Below are 21,485 nucleotides of genomic sequence, written 5' to 3'. Positions count from 1 at the left end.
GCAGTGGTTTTTAAAAACCCATCGGATATGTAGCATTTTGTGATACTGTTTTGCTAACCTATATTAAATCTCAAGCTTTGGTCCCAGCAAGAAGGAGCTCCATATGCCAAGAGGAGGGAGGAGGAGTAACAGGGTGGACTTGTGACTGAGGTTCCTGGAGACCATTGCGCTGGGAGCAGGGCTGAAGCCCCTCTGTGAATTTCCCTTTTGAGGTGTACTGCAGCCTTAGTAACTGACTTCCCCCTTGCTTGCAGCTTCACAGCCCTCAATGCCAGTAAGGAGAAGAAGAAAAAGAAGTATTCTGGGGCTTTGAGCGTTAAAGAGATGCTGAAGAAATTTCAGAAGGAGAAAGAGGCTCAGAGAAAGAGGGACGAAGAGCATAAGCCCGTAGCAGTCTCATCGGTGGAAGCTCAGGGCCTGCGGGAATTGGAGGGCGCCTCTGACCCTTTGCTCTCGCTCTTCGGCTCCACTTCTGACAACGACTTGCTGCAGGCAGCCACAGCCATGGACTCGCTGACTGATTTGGACTTGGAGCAGCTGCTCAGTGAGTCTCCAGAAGGAAGCCCCTTCCGCGATATGGATGATGAAAGCGATTCCCTTGGGGTGGGACTGGACCAGGAATTCAGGCAGCCCTCTTCCCTTCCCGAAGGCCTGCCTGCGCCCCTGGAGAAGCGCGTTAAGGAGCTGGCTCAGGTATGGTGACATGGAATGGCCGGGCTCTCCTGGAAGTAGTTTGGGCAGTTGATGCTGGTCCCGAACCACTCAAAGCTCGTGGCCTAGAGCAACCCTTAGTCAGTGGGCAGTCCCAGTGTCAGCTCTTCCAAGCTTTCTTCTCATCCCAAGTGAGGGAACAGTGGACTCTCTGCCTGTCAGGCATCATTTCTCAGCCTTTCATGGTTCCTTCACTCCTGGAGAATTTACTGTCTTCTGGAGAGATTTTCTCTTTTCCTACTTTATGCCTGTCAGAGTATCTTTCCTTTTGTATGATAGACACTAATGTTGGCAGCAGGCAGCTGAGGCAGAGATCCATCGTTTTAGTAATCTTCTGAAGGTTTTGAAAATTCACAGAAGTTTGCCGTCATATGTTAGACATGGGGCAATGCTTAGTTGCCACTGGGTTTAATTGCTCCCTGGACTTGCATGTCACCTGTGTTAGGTAGTGATTACAGGAATTCTAAATTGTGCTAAATAAGAAGGAGCTGAACCATAAATGCTGTCCATGCCCCATGTTAAAAACAATAACAGTCTTCAGAAAATAGCAGACACTGCTCCTGTTTTCCTCCTGGTGATTGGGAATTGATCCCTAGAGCACTAAGGACTGACAATTCGGTGATACATGAATTCTGACTATAAACCAAGCACGGGTTGTTAGTTATGATGACTTTTAGTTAAAATACCGTTTTACCGTAGACATCATGACTTGTGACACAACTCTGGTGGCACTTACATTCTATAGCTTAAGTTTTAAACCAGTGATTCAGCATCTCTGCTGTGTATAATATCCCTTGTGTTTTAGGGCAGGGTGAAATGTTAACCACTGCTACAAATGATTTTCTCACTTCCAAAAAACACTTGAACACAACATGTGAAATAATTCAAACGTCTGATTCAGAGCTCTAGTTCATCCTTGTAGAACATGCACAGTATTCTGTTGGAACATAACCATTTAAATGAATTATGCCATGTCAGGATTCAGAGTATATCTTAACAGGATGTTAAGGTGGAAATAGTTGAGTCTGAACTTGGCATGTTTGAGCATGTCCTGTGCTCTCTCTCAGAATTTATGTTAAAAAACATTATTCCTTATTCTTTTCAATCCTCTGGTTTGTAATCAAATTATTTTGTAGTTTCTGAAATTCTTGTTGAGTGAGCTGAGTAAGATCTGTGTGGCAGTAGCCAGTCATTTTTTAGAGAAAAGTAAAAATGGCTCTTGGTTGTGTCCCTATTCCCACCAAAGACTGTGTTCTAGTCTGATAACTTAGACTCATTATTTCATTTTCTTGGGAAAGATAGACAAATCTAGTGGAAACAGTGGTTTAACGTGAAATGGCATTGGGTTGTGATTTGAGAAAACCTCGCTTTCTGGAGTCTCTTGGGGGGACAGTGAGCAAGTTGTCTTCCTTGGTGACTGCCAAGTCTCAGTTGTCTCTTGGGCACGGTGGAGACACAGGGTTCAGAATCCCATAGGTAGGGTAGGCTCGGGTCCTGGTGAGGAGGTGGTGACCAGGAGGCATACTGGCTTGAAAATATGTTCAGATGTGAAATTGATACTTCAGTCATCACCTGCCCCTTCTCCTATAACAGCATTAAGAAATTTGGGAAATGGAGTGGTAAATGGGTATTACCCACCATCCCGCCAATCTGAAAACTATTTTCAATTTACATATCCTTTTCTAGCCTCTGTATATATGTATTTATGCAGTTGTAATTATAGTTGTGAATAATTTCCTGGTTTTTTCACTTAATAAATATTATTTATAAAGATCTCATTACTTTTAATGGTTGCATGAAAAACAAGGCTTAATTTAGAAAGTTACTTAATGCCACTCTAAAGGATCCCCAGCTGCCCTGTTCCCACCAGGGCCCTGCGCTTGGGGCACTTGGAGCCTCCTGCATGTGTGCACAAGTGCTCTAGACCCAGACCCTGTTGAGAGTCTTCTGGCAGAGATTCCTCCCAGGGAAAAAACGCCTATGTACACAAAAAATGCATATAATTTCAAAAGCCATGCATGGATATTTGGATCCTTAATAAGAGGCCCTGTCATTGCATTTTAAAAATTTAAATTAAACTTGATGTATATAACTATAACATTAGTAGTGTTTATGTGTTTCTCACTTTATTTTTCACTCCCCTTCTTTTTCTTTTTTACCCTCTTCTTTTATTTTTGTAATAGTTTGTTTAGATTTTAAATCTTGGCCCTAGAGGATACATGTATCAGTTTCTACCGCTGTCTAAAAATCTACCCTGCCACCCCCAAACTCGGTGGCTTCAAACAGTGACTCATTTCTCCTGACTGTGGCCAGCGGTTCGTCTTCTGGTCCTGCCTGGACTCGCTCTCGGGGCTGTGTTCATCGGGCAAGATGGTGGCTGGCGCTGGGACAGCCAGGATGGCAGGACCTCTCTCTCCTCCCTTCTTTCATCCTGGGCTTTTTCAGGGCATGACAGTCTCAGGGCAGCATTTCAGGAGGGAGCTGTAAGGTGGAAGCTGTAAGGCCCTCATGATCTAGCCTTAGAAGTGGTATGCACCACATCTCTTCTGCCACAGTGTATTGGTAAAGCAAGTCACCAACTAGGGGCCACCTCTCCGTGGGGGAATGCATGTACTAGGAGGCGAGGAATCTGTGGTCCTGTTTGCAGTCCACCACTGTACTTAAGCAGATTCTATTCTTACATGTATCAGTTTCCCTGGGAAAAGTTTTTGCTGTTGGAAGCAGAAATTAGATTTGACTTCTAACTAGATGTGATACTTAAAACTTTTAAAAAAACATTTGAAAATTTATGTATGTTAAAGAGGTACTCCAAGAGGGCGACCTTGGATACTCCAGAATTGTTACTGTTTTCTTCTCATGTTAGCTCATTTTCCACTTCTTACTTCCTTGTACTGTACATTTTTATGGGCCCCAGGGAACCCAGTGGTTTGATTTGATGTCCTTACCCCTGTCTTCTCTTAATATGTATTGGTTGTGTCTTTTGTCTTGATTGTTGAAAAGTTCAGGTATGTTGCGCCTTCAGTTTACTGTCGTGATGTGGTTTGGCAGCTACTCAGCCTGCTCCATACAGATGACCAGCTCTGTTTTGGTCCTCTTCAATCCAGCATAAAATGGAAATGATACCGATACTAAAAATAGAAAAGAAACAGAGACCCCCATGTCACCCACCATTCTACCTGCTCACTGCTTACCCTCCTATACAGTTAGAACCCTTGCATTGCAAAACCAGGGAGACGTAGATCCAAGGAGAATAAGGTAGAAAAAAAATAACAACCTGTTTGGTCTTTGTAAAAAAGAAAATCATGCCAGATTTCATTCTATTCAGCAAAAACAGGTACAGTATATAAGGTGGTGATCTCAGTGCTGAAAGGCTACAAGTGGCTCTTCTTATAATGAATAAAAGAACTCATTAAAAGGCTATTGGAACTATTGTAAATCAGCATGATCTGGCTGTTTGGTTTAACTTCATTTCCTAGTTAATCTAGGACTGACTGATTCATACAATTCCTTGGGCAAGGGTGTCTGTCTTTAGGGTTGAGGGATGTCACTTCTTTCTGGCAGACTATCAAATATATATCCAACTGCTCTTTTAATTAGATTTATTTTAAATTTTATCTCTGAGGATTTTGTTTTATACTTGACTAATTATCTTCAGTATAAAACCAAATCCTCAGAGATACTGGTCTACAGGATTCAAAAGACATCAGAAAAAAAAAAAAACACATTTCAAAAGGCATCAGGAAAAAAAAACTTTAAAAAATTTTATAGCCAGAAAGCTTCTGAAATGGCTGATATCTAAAGATAAAATTTGATTGGCGGGAATGCCCTGGAGGTCCAGTGGTTAGGACTCTTCGCTTTCACTGCCAAGGGCCTGGGTTCAATCCCTGGTCAGGGAACCAGGATCCCAAAAGCCAAACAGTGTGGCCAAAAAAAAATTGATTGGAAACCTGAGCTGTTGATGGCTCTGACAAACAGGCATTTGAAATACGTGTTAATTAGGCTGAATTAACATGAAGGTGCTTCTGCATCTTATAACTAGCAGTGTATAAGCTACAGCAACAGAATGACTCAGTTTTGTTTTCTCTCAAACTGAAGTCATAATCCCAGTACATTAAAGGTGCCACAGTGGATTCCGAATCCTCTGACAGTATAAGAAATGGCAAGTGAATGGGTTACAGTGACGCCCTTTCTTTCTTCCCTTTCCACCTGCTATCTCAGACCTCTGTGCTCTCCTCTAGCCATGCTTGAGTTTTGCATATCCTCTGCAAGTTTTGTTTGGTTCTAAGCTTTTCTTCCTCGAGTTTTCATTCTTTCAGTGATAATCTGTTCATTTGTTTGTTCATTCATCCACTCAGCTGACATTTACTAAGTAGCTATTATGTGATAGGCAGCTGTAGGAAATATATTGAGTTAGATTCAGTTCTCCTTCTCCATGAGCTTGTTATACAGATGGACTGGTAGCCATGTAAACAACGGGCTATGGGACAGAGCAGGATGAAATAAGCTCTGTCATGTTTGGATGGCCAACTAGATGGTCAGGTGAACAGCCAGACTTGAGGAAGTGAAAAAGGAGCTCCTGGGGGTACATAGGAATCGGACTGGAGGCAGCAGTCTTGGCCAGCCTCATGGGAGAGAAGGCCTTATAGTAAGCCAGGGCACAGGGCTGAGGATGGGCAAGTTGTTGGATAATGAAGACTCCTGGTATGTGGTGGGAGGGGCTGGAGTGGATGGCTGGGGCCAGATCCTAAAGGACCCTAAATGCCAGGTGGAGGAGTTTGGGTTTGATTCTAGGCTTGGGAAGGGCTGCCAAAGGGTTCTAAAGAAGAGTGGAAGGATTTAAGAAGGGTGGAGTGCTGTTATTAGAAGTAGGGACACAGGAGGAGGAAGAGCAGAAACTAGTAGGTTAGGTTTTGGACAAGTCAAGTTTGTATACCAGAGGGTCGTTCATTCATAGAAGTAATTTAAGATTCTGGTCCAGAGCTTAGAAAAAAGTGTATAGAGTAGGTTTAGATTTGAGAGACCTGTGTGTGTTTATGTTATTTTGAAGCTGAGGGGGAGACATTATCAGGTGAAGAGGGTTCTAGATAGAACCTGGGAGCCCATCTGCAGCTAAGGAGCTAGTGGAGGAGACAGGATGTAGTCAAGAGGTCAGGAGAGGACCCAGAGGATGCAGTGAGAGGAAGGCCAGTGGGGCCAGAGGAAGGTGGGTGTTTCAGAGGGTTGATCAGGATTGATCATTTCATTTAAGACAATCACCTTATTGTCGTTGTTTGCCATCATTGTTATATATCAAGCCTGAAATTTTATTTTGCTTAAAGACTTTGGACCAGCAACTCTTGGGTTTAGATCAGTGCTTCTCGACCCTCTGCATGCTAGTCACCAGAGTTACTTTTAAAAAAGTACTGACGCTTAGGCCTCTTTTAAGGAATACATTATTCCCCAGAGATTCTGATGTGATGGGTCTAGGGTGGGGAAAGCTGCCAGGTACTTCCAGTGTGCAGCCAAACAGAGAACCACTGGTTCAGGCTTTTGCAGTTTGCTTTCCTCACTTGTGCATTTGGTGTCCTTGTTGCCCACTGTGGTTGCTTCAGGAGTCTCCAGGCTTGCCATCCAGGGCTTTATTAACTGTGTACTCACGGGAAGCAAAACACTGTATAGCAACCAGCTCTATCTTGTGTTAATGGGTACTCAAGTGTGTTAGTCATTCCAGTGGTCTGAGTAATAGAGTTCATGATATACCCTAATTAGATTATGAATTTTCAAAGAATTATAGCCCTTAAATGCTAAAGCAGCATGTTATTATTGTTGCTATTATTACTATTATTATTATTTTGTTTGCTAAAGACCTTCAAATACTGCAGGTTTGTTAAAGTTCTTGATTGTTTTGTACTGTAGATGTATGGAGATTCCAGCTCACAGTTTAGATGATAGAGTGCTGGGCACAGGAGTTAGCTTGCTGGCTGAATCAGATGCTTCATGATTCCCTTGACTCTGATTTTCTTTTATGTGCCTGTTGTTTCAAGTCCTGGGAAGAAGGGACAGTCCGTAGATGCTTCAGGAGCATGTGAAAAGAGCTGGATGTACCACTTCTGGAGCATACAGAGATCATAGGTGAACTTAATCTGGGATTAGGGCTGAGTAGGGAAGGGCATGGTGAGGATTTTATCATCAGGTGTTCTGTAGGCCTGTGGGTGAGTGTGAGGGCCTTGCAGGGAAAGTGCACTAATGGATGTTACTGTCTACTGTGAACCAGGCTGCCAGAGCTGCTGAGGGAGAGAGCAGACAGAAGTTCTTCACCCAGGATATTAATGGCATCCTTTTAGAGTGAGTATGTTGTTTCTTTGTATCTGCTGTTACCATGCGTGGGTTCAGCAGGCTGGGGGAAATTGGGAGTACAATTCAGCTATGTATGGGATAGGAAAGCACTGATGAGATTTTTAAAAATTGGTTTTTATTTATTGTTATTCTTTTAAAAAAGGTCAGGGGGGAATTCCCTGGCAGTCCAGTGATTAGGGCTCTGAGCTTCTACTGCAGAGGGCATGGGTTCGATCCTTGGTTGGGGAACTAAAATCCCGCATGCCGCTAGGCAAGACCAAAAAATACATACATACATACATACATACATACATAAATACAAAAATAAAAAAGGTCAGGGGCGGGGGACATCAAATATTTGTCTCTAGGAAATGGTAGACCATACTAATCTTAGGCAGCAGACATTATTAGAACATTGTAATAGTCATGGCGTGCTGGAAGAGGATTTTGTGCTAAGCGTGAGATGAGAGGAGGGAGAAGGCGTTGCTTGCCCATCTCTGGGAAAAGTAAGAGACAGCTTGGTGCAGGCAAGGACCTGACCTCCTGGGGCACTCCTCAGCATACCTGGTCATTCTCCTCTTATTCTCACTCTTGCTCCCAAGGCCATTGCCCATCATCCCGTAGCCCGTCTAACAAACACCCGAACCTCTGAGACATCACACTATATGAATTGGATTAAAAAGCAAAAAAAAAAAAAAAAACCCCCCAAAACGCCACGTGTATAAATCCAAACCAGATTCTTTGTACCTGGCCTGCCAGCTTTGCCACCTTCTCTCCTGGTTGCATCATGTAGCAGAGGAAGCTTATTGCTCAACAGCTGAGGATTTTGCACATGTAAGAACAGTTGTGAAGACTAGGAAATATTCTAGCAAAGGACCTTGCCTGGCCAGGATGGAGACTGGCCACTTGGGTCAGGGAGCACCTGAGAGTCAGCACAGATGAGGGGTTTGTCTCCTGGAGCATGCCAGATACAGAGAACTCAAGGGATTGAAGACAGACTGTGTTCTGCTCATCTAGATGGGGACGCTGGAGGGTTGAGGATTTCCCTGACCACCCTAGTCAAGGGAAAATCTGCTGGAAAGTATTTCCTGTTGACCCCAAGTAACTCAATTACCTTCCAGTTTGAAAGCATTTATGTTTTCTTTGTTTATGAAACTCAGAAATTCAGACCTTGTTCTTTTGGGCTCTGTTTTCTTGACACCTTTGACTTGGTCTTGTCTTTGACCTGAGAGCCTTGACCCACTCTACCTAGCCAAGTTTATTGGGTCTGGTGACTGCTGGAGGTCTGTTGTGCTGGCTGCTCAGTTACACTGTGACAGGCAAGTTAAGGCTTGGCCTGCTCTTGGCTCCTGCAGACGAAAGGAGCTGTGGTGAGTAACTCTGCTCTGTTCTTCAGCATAGAGGCGCAGACCCGGGAGCTGAGCAGCCAGACCCGTTCTGGGGTATATGCCTACCTTGCTTCCTTCCTGCCCTGCAGCAAAGACACCTTGGTCAAGCGCGCACGAAAACTTCACCTCTGTGAACAGGTGGGTGACTTTGCAGTGGAGCCCCTTGGCTTCGGAGCGCAGCAGAGTGGGTGATGGAGTCTTTATAGATGCCACATCTGCTGCTGCGCTGCCTCCGTGCGATTATTCCTATAGTGTGTGCTCAGTGTAAGAAGTGATGCATAAACCAGACTTATGTCCTGCTCTCTGCAGGGGGGGCGTCTGAAGGAGCCTATCCAGAAGCTTAAGGAAGCCATTGACAGGGCAATGGCAGAACAGATGACCAAGTACCAGGATGAATGCCAGGCACACACGCAAGCCAAGGTCGCTAAGTAAGTGTGTCCCATCACTCCCTTCAGCATTCTGACCTCCTTTTCTTAGAAGTCCTGGGGGGCGGGGGGAGATGGTGGGCAGAAGGAAGCAGTTCTGCAGTGACCTTAGAGTCCCACCTAATTCTTTCTACCTCCTAGGATGCTGGAAGAGGAGAAAGACAAGGAGCAGAGAGAACGGCTTTGTTCTGATGAGGAAGAAGATGAAGAAAAGGGGGGCAGGAGGATAATGGGACCCCGGAAGAAATTCCAGTGGAATGATGAGATCAGGTGTGCCCAAACTGGGACCTTGCCTCAGTGGAGGGTTTGTGGGGCCAGTGTCTGAGCATGTTACCGTATTTCTAATGAAGGTTAGAATCATTTACTTTAATCAGGGCTGCTGAAAGCACATGATTGAAACCTTGAAGAAGCATTTGGGGTAGTTTAAAGGTTCTGACTTCTGCCTACTCTTCAGGGAGCTACTCTGTCAGGTGGTGAAGATCAAACTGGAGAGCTATGACCTGGAGAGGAACAAGGCCCAATCCTGGGAGGACTACGTGAAGGCGTTTCTGGATGCTGAGGTCAAACCTCTCTGGCCCAAAGGCTGGATGCAGGCCAGGTGAGGGCCCGCGAGCAGCCAGTGTGGTCAGTGTGATCATAGGGTGGAGCGTTCTTGCGATAAAGAGATGTCTGAGTGATTCTTTTGCACCAGGCTCCAGAGCCCCACCCTCAGAGAGTCACCGGCTAGTGAACTCGACTCTGATTTCACCTGAGTGACTGGGGGCTTCTCTGTCTCCCTTAGAAGAGGGACGTTATCTGTGGGGTTTTGTCTTTGTCATTCTTTATCCCACTTCAGTTCAAAGTTGGCTGTATGCTCATCCCACTTCAATCTGCCCTTTCCTGAGATAATGGCTCCTACTAGAAGAAGTTGAAAGACAGATTCGTGTTGGGAACATTTTAATGTTCTGAACAGAATTCTTATTTGCAACTGGCAGGGGTGACTACTTCTTAGAGTTAAGTGCCAGACTTTCCTCACAGGCTACTTTGTGTTATATAGCTTCCCACGAATGGCCTATGTCTGCAATACACAGAGAAAGTTACCTGGAACTAGTGTTCTTTAGAAAAAAAAATTTTTTTTTTTTGGTGGTAAAATACACTTAATGTAAGTTTAGAATCTTTTTTTTTTTTTTTGCGGTACGCGGGGCCACTATTGTGGCCTCTCCCGTTGCGGAGCACAGGCTCCAGACGCGCAAGCTCAGCGGCCATGGCTCACGGGCCCAGCTGCTCCGCGGCATGTGGGATCTTCCCGGACTGGGGCACGAACCCGTGTTCCCTGCATTTGCAGGCAGACTCTCAACCACTGCGCCACCAGGGAAGCCCAAGTTTAGCATCTTTAAGTGCACAGTTCAGTGGTATTAAATACACTCACATTGGTATGCAACCATCACCACCATCATCTCCATCACTTTTTTCATCTTGTAAAACTGAAACTGTACCCATTAAACACTAACTCCACATTTCCCTCTCCCCACAGACACTGGCAGCCACCATTCTTCTGTTTTTATGATTTTGACTACTTTAAGTACCTCATATAAGTGGAATTATACAAAGTGTTTGTCTTTGTGTCTGGCTTACTCCACTTAGCATAATGTTCTCAGAGTTCATCCATATTACAGCATGTGTCAGAATGTTCTTCCTTTTTAAAGCTGAATAATGTTCTACTGTATGTATATGCTTTGCTTATCCATTCATCTGTTGATAGTACTTGTGTTGCTTCCACATTTAAGCTATTGTGAATAATGCTGCTATGAACATGGGCATACAAATATCTCTTCGAGACCCTGCTTTCAGTTCTTTTACATATATACCCAGAACTGGAATTACTGGATCATGTGGTGATGTTGTGTTTAATTTTTTGAGGCCTCACCATAATGTTTTTCATAGCAGCTGTTATCTTTTTACATTCCCACCACCAGTGCACAGGGTTCCAATTTCTCCACATCCTCACCAACACTTTTTTCTGTTTTTTTGGTAGTAGCCATCCTAATGGGTATGAGGTGGTGTCTTGTAGTTTTGATTTGCGCTTTGCTAATGATTAGTGATGTTGAGCATCTTTTCATGTACTTACTGGATATTTGTATATCTTCTTTGGAGAAATGTGTATTCAAGTCCTTTGCCCATTTTCTAATTGGTTTGCTTGTTTTTTTGTTGTTCAGTTTTAGGAGTTCACTATATATTCTGGATATTAATCCCTTATCAGATACATAAGTTACCAAATATTTCTCTGTTCTGTGGGTTGCATTTTTACTCTGTGGATAGTGTCTTTAAACCTAGATGAAATGGACAAGTTCCTAGAAACACAAAACTTACCAAGACTAAATCACAAAGAAATAGCAAATCTGAATAGACCTATAACTATGTTTATTGTTTATTCTCTATTTTGCTTATTTCTGCTTTAATCGTTATTATATCCTTCATTCTGCTAGCTTTAGGTTTAGTTCTTCTTTTTCCACTTCCTTAAGTTGTAAGTTAGGTTGTTGATTTGAGACCTTTCTCGTTTCTTTTTTTTTCTTTTTAAAATTAATTAATTTTTGGCTGCATTGGGGTCTTCGTTGCTGCACATGGGCTTTTTCTCTAATTGTGGCGAGCAGGGCCTACTCTTCATTGCAGTGCGTGGGCTTCTCATTGCGGTGGCTTCTATTGTTGTGGAGCACAGGCTCTAGGTGTGCGGACTTCAGTAGTTGTGGCATGTGGGCTCAGTAGTTGTGGCACACAGGCTTAGTTGCTCCGTGGCATATGGGATCTTCCTGGACCAGGGCTTGAACCTGTGTCCCCTGCATTGGCAGGCGGATTCTTAACCACTGTGCCACCAGGGAAGTTCCTAAATTTCCCCTTGTCACCACTTTTCACTTTGTCCCATAGGTTTTAGTATGTTGTGTTCTCATTTTCATTTGTCTTTTAAGTATTTTCTAATTTTCCTTGTGATTTCTTTGATCCATTGATTATTTAAAAGTGTGTTCTTAAAAGTTGTTTTTGTCTAGTGTATCTGCCACTTGTTTTTTTCTCACAATTTTGTTAGTTTTCCAGTTATTGATTTCCTTTTGTTATTGATTTCTAACTTCATCCCATTGTGTACAGAGAAGATACTTTTTATGATAGCTGTCTTTTATTTGTTTATTTTTTTAGCATCTTTATTGGAGTATAATTGCTTTACAATGTTGTGTTAGTGTCTGCTGTATAACAAAGGGAATCAGCTATATGTATACACATATCCCCATGTCCTCTCCCTCTTGTGTCTCCCTCCCACCCTCCCTGTCCCACCCCTCTAGGTGGTCACAAAGCACCAAGCTGATTTCCCTGTGGATAGCTATCTTTTAAAATCTACTGAGAGTTCATTTGTGGCCTCACATATGGTTTATGCTGGGAAATGTCCCATGTGCACTTGAGAATGTGTGTGCTGTTGTTGTTGGGTAGAATGTTCTGTATCTGTTGTTGGGTAGAATGTTCTGTATCTGTATCTGTCCAGCTTTTATTGTAGAACTGTTTATTTCTCCCTTCAGTTCCGTCAGTTTTTGCTTCATATATTGTATTTTAATGGTCTGTCAGGTGCATGAATGTTTATAATTGTTATATCTTCTTGCTGTATTGAACTTTTTATTAATATATAATATTTTTCTTTATCTTTTGTAACCTTTCTTGATTTAAAGTCTACTTTGTCTGATATTAAGATAGCCACCTCTGCTCTCTTGGTTATTACTTGCATGGAGTATCTTTTTCCATCCTTTTACTTTTAATCTGTTCTTGTCTTTGGATCTCAGGTCTTTGGCTCTTTTTTTTTTTTTTTTTTTTTGGGCTGCGTTGGGTCTTTGTTGCTGCACATAGGCTTTCTCTAGTTGTGGTGAGCAGGGGCTACTCTTGGTTGCAGTGTGCAGGTTTCTCACTGCAGTGGCTTCTCTTGTGAGGTGCGTGGGCTTCAGTAGTTGCAGCATGTGGGCTTAGTGGTTGCGGCTTGCAGGCTTATTAGTTGCGGCACACGGGCCCTAGATTGTGTGGGCTTCAGTAGTTGTGGCGTGTGGGCTCTAGGGCGCGCAGGCTCAGTAGTTGTGGCTCACAGGCTCTAGAGTGCAGCCTCAGTAGTTGTGGTACACAGGCTTAGTCACTCCATGGCATGTGGAATCTTCCCGGACTAGGGATCGAACCCATGTTCCCTGCATTGGCAGGTGGATTTTTAACCACTGCGCCACCAGGGAAGTCCCAGGTCTTTGGCTCTTGTAGATAGCATATAGTTAGATCATGCGTTTTATCTTTTCTGCCAGTCCCTGTCTTTTGATTGGAGTGTTGAATCATTTACATTTAAAGTAATCACTGGTAAGAAGGGACTTACTTCTGTAAGTTGATCAACATAACAAAAAACTCTGCCCCTTTAACAGCTCTGCTGCTGTCACAAAAGTACATTTTTATACATTGTGTGCCCCAAAATATAAACTAATAGTTTTTTAAATGCCTCCTAAGTTTTGTAGAAGACAAGATGTGGAGTTACAAACCAAAGTTACAGTAATAATAGCTTTTAAACTAATTTTTTTAAAAAAATATTTTATTTATTGGCTGCATCGGGTCTTAGTTGCAGCACACTGGATCCTCGTGGCACGCGGGCTGTTTGTTGCAGCACGAGGGCATTTCTCTAGTTGTGGCGTGTGGGCTTCTCTCTAGTTGTGGCACGCAGGCTCCAGAGCACGTGGGCTTTGTAGTTTGTGGCACGCGGGCTGTCTAGTTGAGGCACACGGGCTCAGTAGTTGCAGCATGCTGGCTTAGTTGCCCTGTGGCATGTGGGATCTTAGTTCCCCCACTAGGGATCGAACCTGTGTCCCCTCCATTGGAAGGTAGATTCTTAACCACTGTACCACCAGGGAAGTCCCTTAAATGAATTTTTTTTCTTGAAATGTATTATTCTCTTAAATGATGTAGAAAACAAAAAGTGTGGTTACAAACTATTGTTGTTATAACACTAGCTTTTCTAATGGTCATGTATTCACCTTTTTGAGATCTTTATTTGTGCATGTAGCTTTGAGGTGCTGTCTGGTGTCCTTTCATTTCACCTTTAGGACCTTTGAGCATTTCTTACAGGGTAAGTTTTTTTTTTTTTTATAAATTTATTTATTTTTACTTTTGGCTGTGTTGGTCTTTGTTGCTGCACGCAGGCTTTCTCTAGTTGTGAGTGGGGGCTACTCTTCCTTGCGGTGTGCGGGCTCCTGATTGTGGTCGCTTCTCTTGTTGCGGAGCACGGGCTCTAGGCACGCGGGCTTCAATAGATGTGGCACGCGGGCTCAGTAGTTGTGGCTTGCGGGCTCTAGAGCACAGGCTCAGTAGTTGTGGCGCATGGGCATAGTTGCTCCATGGCATGTGGGATCTTCCCGGACCAAGGCTTAAACTCCTGTCCCCTGCATTGGCAGGCAGATTCTTAACCACTGCGCCACCAGGGAAGCCCTACAGGGTAAGTTTTTGATCATGAACTCCTTCAGCTTTTATCTATCTGGGAATGTCTTAATTTGTTCCCCACTTTTTTTTTAATTGAAGTATAGTTGATTTTATCTCCCCCACTCTTGAAGGTCAGTTTTGTCAGATATAGGATTCTTGGTTGACAGTATTTTTCTTTTAGTACTTTGAATATATCAGCCCACTGTCTTCTGGTCTTCAGAGTTTCTGATGAGAAATCTGCTGATAATCTTGTTGAGGATCCCTGTGTGTGATGATTCAATAATATCTGGGTGCTTTCAATATTCTCTCTTTGCCTCTGGCTTTTGAAAGTTTGATTATCATGTGTTTTGGTGTGGGTGTTTTTGAGTTCATCTTACTTGGAGTTTTTTAAGCTTCTTGGATGTTTATATTCATGTATTTACACTTACATTGTTTGTTTTCACATTTGGAAAGTTTTCAGCCATTATTTCTTCACTATTCTCTGTGCCCCTTTCTCTGTCTTCCTTCTGGGATGTCCATGCTGTGCTGGTGTGTGCTTGTCTGCTTGATGCTGTCCCACAGTTCCCTTGACTCTGTTCACTTCTCTTCAGTCTTTTCTTTCTGTTTCTCAAACTCGATAATCTTCATTGTCCTGTTTCACGTTCACTGTTTCTTTTTTCTGCCTGCTCAAAACTGCCTTTGAATCCCTCTACTGAATTTTTTTTGTTAATTAATTAATTTATTTATTTTTGGCTGCGTTGGGTCTTCGTTGCTGTGTGTGGGCTTTCTCTAGTTGTGGTGAGCGGGGGCTACTCTTTTGTTGCGGTGTGCAGGCTTCTCACTGCAGTGGTTCCTCTTGTTGCGGAGCACAGGCTCTAGGCGTGTGGGCTCAGTAGTTGTGGCTCACGGGCTCTAGAATGCAGGCTCAGTAGTTGTGGTGCATGGGCTTAGTTGCTCTGTGGCATGTGGGATCTTCCCGGACCAGGGCTCGAACCTGTGTCCCTTGCATTGGTAGGCGGATTCTTAACCACTGCGCCACCAGGGAAGCCCTGAATTTTTTTTTTTAATATTTATTTGTTTTATTTATTTTATTTTTGGCTGCATTGGGTCTTAGTTGCAGCACGTGGGATGTTCTTTGAGGTACACAAGATCTTTGATGCACCATGGGCTTCTCTCTAGTTGTGGCGAGCAGGCTCAGTAGTTGCAGCACACAGTCTCTCTATTTGTGGCGCACAGGCTCCAGAGCACGTGGGCTCTGTAGTTGTGGCATGCGGGCTCTCTAGTTGCGGCTTGCATGCTCATTAGTTGTGGCACGTGGCCTTAGTTGCCCCGTGGCATGTGGGATCTTAGTTCCCCAATCAGGGATCAAACCTGCATCCCCTGCATTGGAAGGTGGATTCTTTACCACTGGACCACCAGGGAAGTACCCTCTACTGAATTTTTCACTTCAGTTACTATACTTTTCAGCTCCAGAATTTCTTTTTGGTTTCTTTTCAGGTTTCCTGTCTCTTTATGGATATTTCCATTTTGTTCACATGTTATTTTCTTGACTTTCTCCACATCTTTCTTTAGTTCTTTGAGCATCTTTAATACAGTTGTTTTTGTCTAGTGTATCTGCCATTTGGTCTTTTTTTAAAAAATTAATTTTATTTATTTATTTTTGGCTGCATTGGGTCTTCGTTGCTGTGCAAGGGCTTTCTATAGTTGTGGCGAGTGGGGGCTACTCTTCATTGTGGTGTGCGGGCTTCTCGTTGCTGGGGCTTCTCTCATTGCAGAGCATGGGCTCTAAGTGCGTGGGCTTCAGTAGTTGCAGCACGCAGGCTCTGTAGTGTGGCTCACGGGCTCTAGAGCGCAGGCTCAGCAGTTGTAGCACACGGGCTTAGTTGCTCCGTGCTGCCATTTGGTCTTTTTCAGGGACAATTTCTGTTGATTTGTTTTTTCTCCTTTGAACAGGCCATATTTCCTGTTTGTTTGTATGCCTTGTGAGTTTTTGTTGAACACCAGACATTTGAATCTAATATTGTGGTAACTCTGGAAATCAGATTCTCCCACTTACATAGGGATTGCTTTTTTTTATATACTGTTTTTGCTTATTGGTGGTTGTTGTTGTTGTAGGCTGTCGCTGTGTTGAGGATCAGCCTGATGTGTGAACTTAATGTGTTACTCTTAGGTCATTTCTGAGCTTTTTGCTGGTACACGCAGTCACTTTCTAATTTTTCCCATGTAGGTAGTTTTTTTTTTTTTTTTTTTTTTTTTAATGTCTGACACCAGAAAGGGGAAAATCAGAAAAAGAAGGAGGTTAAAAGGTGGTGCCAGCCCTTTAAATCCCCTGGCAGTCACTTCAGCCTGAGGTGCAACAACAGCTGTGTGCACCTCCCACCTCTGTGATCAGAAGCAGTGATCAGCCATCAGAGCACAGATCCCTCATCTCTGGAGACCAGGGTCCTTTTTGCCCACGCTTGTTTCCACAAGCTGTGTGCAAGCTGCTCCAGGAATACCTGCACAGGCCGCTGGGTGGGGGATGGGCAGCTGCTACTATGTTGAGACCTGAAATTAACCACAGTTTACTCATCTAAGTCTTCCCCTGGAAGTTGTAAGCTTTGAACAGCCTCTAGAGTTACCGAATAGTTCCGTCAGATGGATTCTGCCAGTGTAATGTTGTCCAGGTGGGCAGACCATTCCTGGTGCTTCCTAATCAGCCGTGTTCCCAGGACCCTCCCCTTGGAGCTAGTGAGTGTTCTTGGTTGGGCAGGCCTTTTCTTGTCTCAGTGTCCCTTCAAATAGAATTGCTCTTGTCACTTACAGATTGGACTCCTGAAGGTACATAGGGGAGGGCATAAAGAAATTTTTGTTGTTTCTCTGGGAAAAGATAATGCCATGGGTCACTTCACATTTTTACTTTTGGAGAGAGATGAGAATAGGCAGTAAGGAAAGTGCTCGTGACTTTAGGGAAAAATCACTGTGAGAGGTTTGGGGGCAGACCCATAGCTTGTTTTGGTGAATTCTAGCTCCTTGGCTTTCAGGTGGCCAGTGCAGCTACTAAGGCCCTCTCACCAGCCCACTGACATTTAATGAGTGACAGCCACTGAGTACCAGGGAGGTGACGAGGCTCTGGAAGCAGAGTCTGCTTTCAGGGGGCGTGTGCAGACTTCCCAGTGTTCTCTGTTTGTTCCAGGACTCTGTTTAAGGAGAGCAGACGAGGCCACGGGCACCTGACGTCAATCCTGTGAGTGTCTCAGTGTTTTCACTTGTCAGGACTACTGGCATTTTTATCTCCTTCGTGGATCTCCTCTGAACCTTTCCTGTGTTCATTCCTTTGAACAGGGCCAAGAAGAAAGTAATGGCCTCTTCCAAAATGAAGATGAAGGTGAGTCAGCCTGCCCAGGTCACATGTCATCTTTTCTCATCTCTCTGCAGCCATGCTCCTGGCAGCTCATTGAACTTTGCTGGTCTTGTAGATAGCTCTTTGGGATTAGGTTGTACCAAGAGGCAGCCTGGCCCACAGGAGTGGCCTGGGGTCGACAGGGCAGAGACCTGAGTCGGGCCACTAGTGCCCTTCAGCCCCAGTTCTAGGAAACAGCACCCACCTGGTCAGTTCCTGGGGTCGTTGCAGGGTCATGTGAGGTCCTCCTGACAGCCCTCTGAGGAGTGATGAGCTCTTGCAAATGTGAAAGTGTCACATTGTGAATTGTCCTAATCTCTTATGGAAGAGCACCATCCTAGTGAAGAGCAGGTGAGCCTGGATCTGCACCGGGCAGGGCGGGAGGCTTTGTCCAGTTGACTAGCAGACGCGGAGGGGAGTGTGACGGTTGGAAACTAGAGACTGTGAGATGACTTTGATGTGGCAGAGATCTCAATGTAGTAAAAATTGCCATTTCACCAAAATTCTTCCCAGTTCCTGAGGCTTTGTAGTGCACTTCACCATACCCGAACAGTCCGAGGGAACAAGCATGCAGATCAGTTATTCCTAAGAGTCTGTTGAGCTCCTCCAGCATCCTTAAGACACACTGCACCAAGTGCTCGGGAGGCGGGAGTGACAGGACAGACGCCGTTCCTGAGCCCACGGAGGAGACAGGTGCCAGGGAAACCAAGGAGGGAAAGAAAACTAAGGCAGTTCCCCTGCCCCATGTCATTTTCTGATTGTGGCTAGGAGCATTGAGGTAGTGTGAGGGCCGATAGGGAGAACATCTCTTTGCTCGAGTCTTGTAGTTTTTCAGAAACAGAGCGAAGAGTTTCCCTGTGGAGGTGTGTGTGCATGCCTGGGTCAGCCCAGCCCCAGCCCCAGGCGTGGGCAGAGGGTGGCGGGGTTGCGGCATTTCCAAGTTCACGCATGCCTGGCACCTGCTCCTTTCTTCCCTGGCTTTGTGATCACACAGGAAAGCCCGCTGCTTTGTCTTGTATTCTCATGCGTATGTCCTGTCAGCAGGGCCAGTGTTGGCATCTTTGGACATTTGTAAACATCGGCCTTTCTGCTTTCCTTTAGGAATCATCGACTAAGCCTGATAAAAAGGTTTCCGTCCCATCAGGCCAGATTGGCAGCCCCCTTGCTTTGCCTTCAGAACACCTGGGAGGAGGCCTGAGCATTGGGGCTGCAAACAGGGAGCTCTCATCCCAGGCATCTGGCAGCCTTGCTAATCCTGCTCCCATCAACGTGGAGGACTCGTTGGATGGAGACTTGATCCGTAATTCGGCCTCCTCATTGGAGGCTGTGTCCAAGGAACTGGCTGCACTGAACAGCAGAGCCAGCGGGAGCTCTGAGTTCACACTGCCTGCACCCTCAAAAGTGCCTGCAGAGAAAGTCGCAGGTGTTTTATGTACAGAAGAAAAAAGGAACTTTCCGAAGCCCAACCCTTCTTCTGCCCCACCACCCTCTAGCTCTCTGCAGTCACCCCTCAATTTTCTGGCTGAACAGGCTCTGGCACTGGGGCAGTCCTCTCAGGAGAAAAAACCGGAGAGTTCTGGCTACAAAGAACTGTCCTGTCAGGCTACCCTCAGCAAGGGCCTGCCAGAAGTGCAGCAGTCCAAAGCAAAGCACCATAGTTTGCCACGGACGTCTCACGCACCCCAGGCAGGGGCTCCTGTGCCCAGCCCCCAGGTCAAAGTCTTTCATGCAGGCACTCAACAGCAGAAGAGCTTCACCCCCCCAGCTCCGTTTGTCAGTAAGCTTCAGGGCCCAAAGCCTGCCTCCCCTCAGTGTCACCGTTCCCTCCTCCAGCTCGTCAAGACAGCTACCAAAAGCCAGAGCTTCCATCCTTCCACGCCAGTGTCTTCAGGAGGCACACCAGCCTCCAGCAGCAGCTCTCATAAGACCCCAGCCTCGTCCTCCACTGCCCTGAGCCATCCAGCAAAACAGCACTCAGCCAGCTCTTCAGGGCCGTCTTACAAGAACAGTCCCTTTGCCGGCTCTATCTCCAAGCACGGGGTTTCTTCTGGCAGCTCTTCCTCTGGAGGAGCACCAGTCCAGAGCTCTGCTTCTGGGAACTTGCTCCCTGCTGTGCAGCCTCCTTCCACAGGACAGTCCGCCAGCCGACCCATCCCAGGCTCTGCAGTGAAAAAACCACCTATTTCCCAGAAGTTGACCCTGGTGGCCCCTCCAGGTGGTCCAAATGGAGATTCTAGTGGGGGGACCCAGGGAGTGGCCAAGTTACTCACCTCCTCCCTGAAGCCCAGTGCGGTGAGCAGCGTGACATCGTCTACCTCCTTGCCAGTGAGTACCTTGAAGCAGCCCTCCCCTCGTGGGCCTTGTGGGCAGGGCTGCTGGCCTTGCTGTGGTCAGAGAGTGAGATCTGACACTGAAGGTCAGGTAGGAACAGAGCCCGGAAATTGGAAGGAGGACTGGGCTTCCTGTTTCCAGGTTTCTACTTTTCTGGTGGCAGGACTCCCAGGCAGAGCCTGAAACTTCTCCTTGGGAGGACGAATGGAGGGAAAGGACTTTGTCAGCACCATGTTTGCAGGGAGGCTATGGATCTGGATGGCATAGAATGAGCTAGAAAACTTTCCTTTCATAGCCTCCTGCCTGTCCATCTCTCCAAACAAGTAAATGACATGCATACTGTCTCTCAGATCATTAGTTATGTGGAGATATTCATGCCCTAGGAAGATCAGTACCTTCTAAGAATGATCCTTTGATTGGGTTTGGAAAGACTCTGTAGGTCAGACAAAGGCGATTTGACAGAGTCCAGTGGTTTATGAGGTTTGCCTGTAGGTGATTACAAGAAGTTTGGATGCAGGTTGGGAAAATGAGAGCGAGCTTATTTTTTTCTCCATTTTTCCAATATATAAGACAACCATGTGGTTGCAAAGGACAAAACTATAGAAAGGTGTGTTGAGCAAAGTTTTGCTGACCTGTGCCCTCCTCCTACACACCCCGTGTAACTGTTCCTTAGTTTCCAGGTTTTTCCTGTTTCTTTCTAAAAACAAAGATTAATACTTACAAATGTGTGTATGTTTTATGGATATAAGTATACACATACACATATTCCTATATACTTATATTTGTGGGTATCCTTCTTTTTCTTTCTTGCACAAGGAAGGCATATTTAACACCTGCATTTTAAAATGAACTCTGTTCTGGGAGCCCTTCCATGCCAGTTCACAGAGACTGTCTTCCTCCTCCCTTTGGGGCCGCAGTGGAGGGTGTTCCTTCACAAGGGGTGGCTTACGTGCATGTGTCCCCCCAGGTATGCTAACAGGTTTGGTTTGTGAGTGAGCTCTGTATGGGGCTGGAGTGCTGATCCCTTTGTGTGCTTCCTCCCCAGAAAGGAACGAGTGGGGCTGTGCTGCTGACCAGCTCCTCACCCTTAAATCTACTGTCTTCATCCTACAAGGCAGGCAGCCCAAAGCTGCCTGGGGCCTTGAACTCGAACCCCTTGGGAATTATCTCCCAGCTCCCCCTCCACGTAATCTCCTTTAGTGCTGACTCCTCCGCTAAAGCAGGGGTCTCCAAGGATGCCATCGTCACAGGCCCTGCCCCTGGGACGTTCCACCACGGCCTCGGCCACAGTAAGTGTCTCCTTCCTCCCCACACTGGAGGTAAAGAAGGTGCCCCAGTGCCTCTGTGTGACCCACAGGTTCTGTTGTTATGTGCTGGGTTCCTGTGTTTGTCTGGTGTGTAATCGTGGGCAGCCTTCCCGGGGACCCTGCTGAGCCACCCCCTTGGGGTTTCCATCCAGAACCAGTGCAGTAGGTCGCCTGGGGCTCTGGAGCACCGAGG

The 21,485-nt window shown here is 45.5% G+C and overlaps 1 protein-coding gene across 4 annotated transcripts in view; it reads left to right on the top strand.

Moving 5' to 3' along the window:
* Positions 1 to 21,485, top strand: part of UBN1 (ubinuclein 1) — a 36,939-nt gene that overhangs the window by 11,213 nt on the left and 4,241 nt on the right. For all 4 annotated transcript variants that reach the window (XM_027117485.1, XM_027117483.1, XM_027117484.1 and 1 more), the window contains 10 exons: positions 255 to 693; positions 6,965 to 7,035; positions 8,423 to 8,552; positions 8,724 to 8,842; positions 8,981 to 9,109; positions 9,294 to 9,437; positions 17,448 to 17,498; positions 17,597 to 17,639; positions 18,756 to 19,979; positions 21,031 to 21,274. In XM_027117485.1, the coding sequence (XP_026973286.1) occupies positions 255 to 693; positions 6,965 to 7,035; positions 8,423 to 8,552; positions 8,724 to 8,842; positions 8,981 to 9,109; positions 9,294 to 9,437; positions 17,448 to 17,498; positions 17,597 to 17,639; positions 18,756 to 19,979; positions 21,031 to 21,274 (2,594 nt within the window). The remainder of the gene's footprint in view (positions 1 to 254; positions 694 to 6,964; positions 7,036 to 8,422; positions 8,553 to 8,723; positions 8,843 to 8,980; positions 9,110 to 9,293; positions 9,438 to 17,447; positions 17,499 to 17,596; positions 17,640 to 18,755; positions 19,980 to 21,030; positions 21,275 to 21,485) is intronic.

Source organism: Aethalodelphis obliquidens, unplaced genomic scaffold (assembly GCF_003676395.1).
Source record: "Aethalodelphis obliquidens isolate GAN/ISIS:26980383/991018 unplaced genomic scaffold, ASM367639v1 scaffold18, whole genome shotgun sequence".
Classification (NCBI taxonomy): Eukaryota; Metazoa; Chordata; class Mammalia; order Artiodactyla; family Delphinidae; genus Aethalodelphis; species Aethalodelphis obliquidens.
Note: the sequence above shows the minus strand (reverse complement) of the source record. Positions and strands in the feature narration are given on the sequence as shown.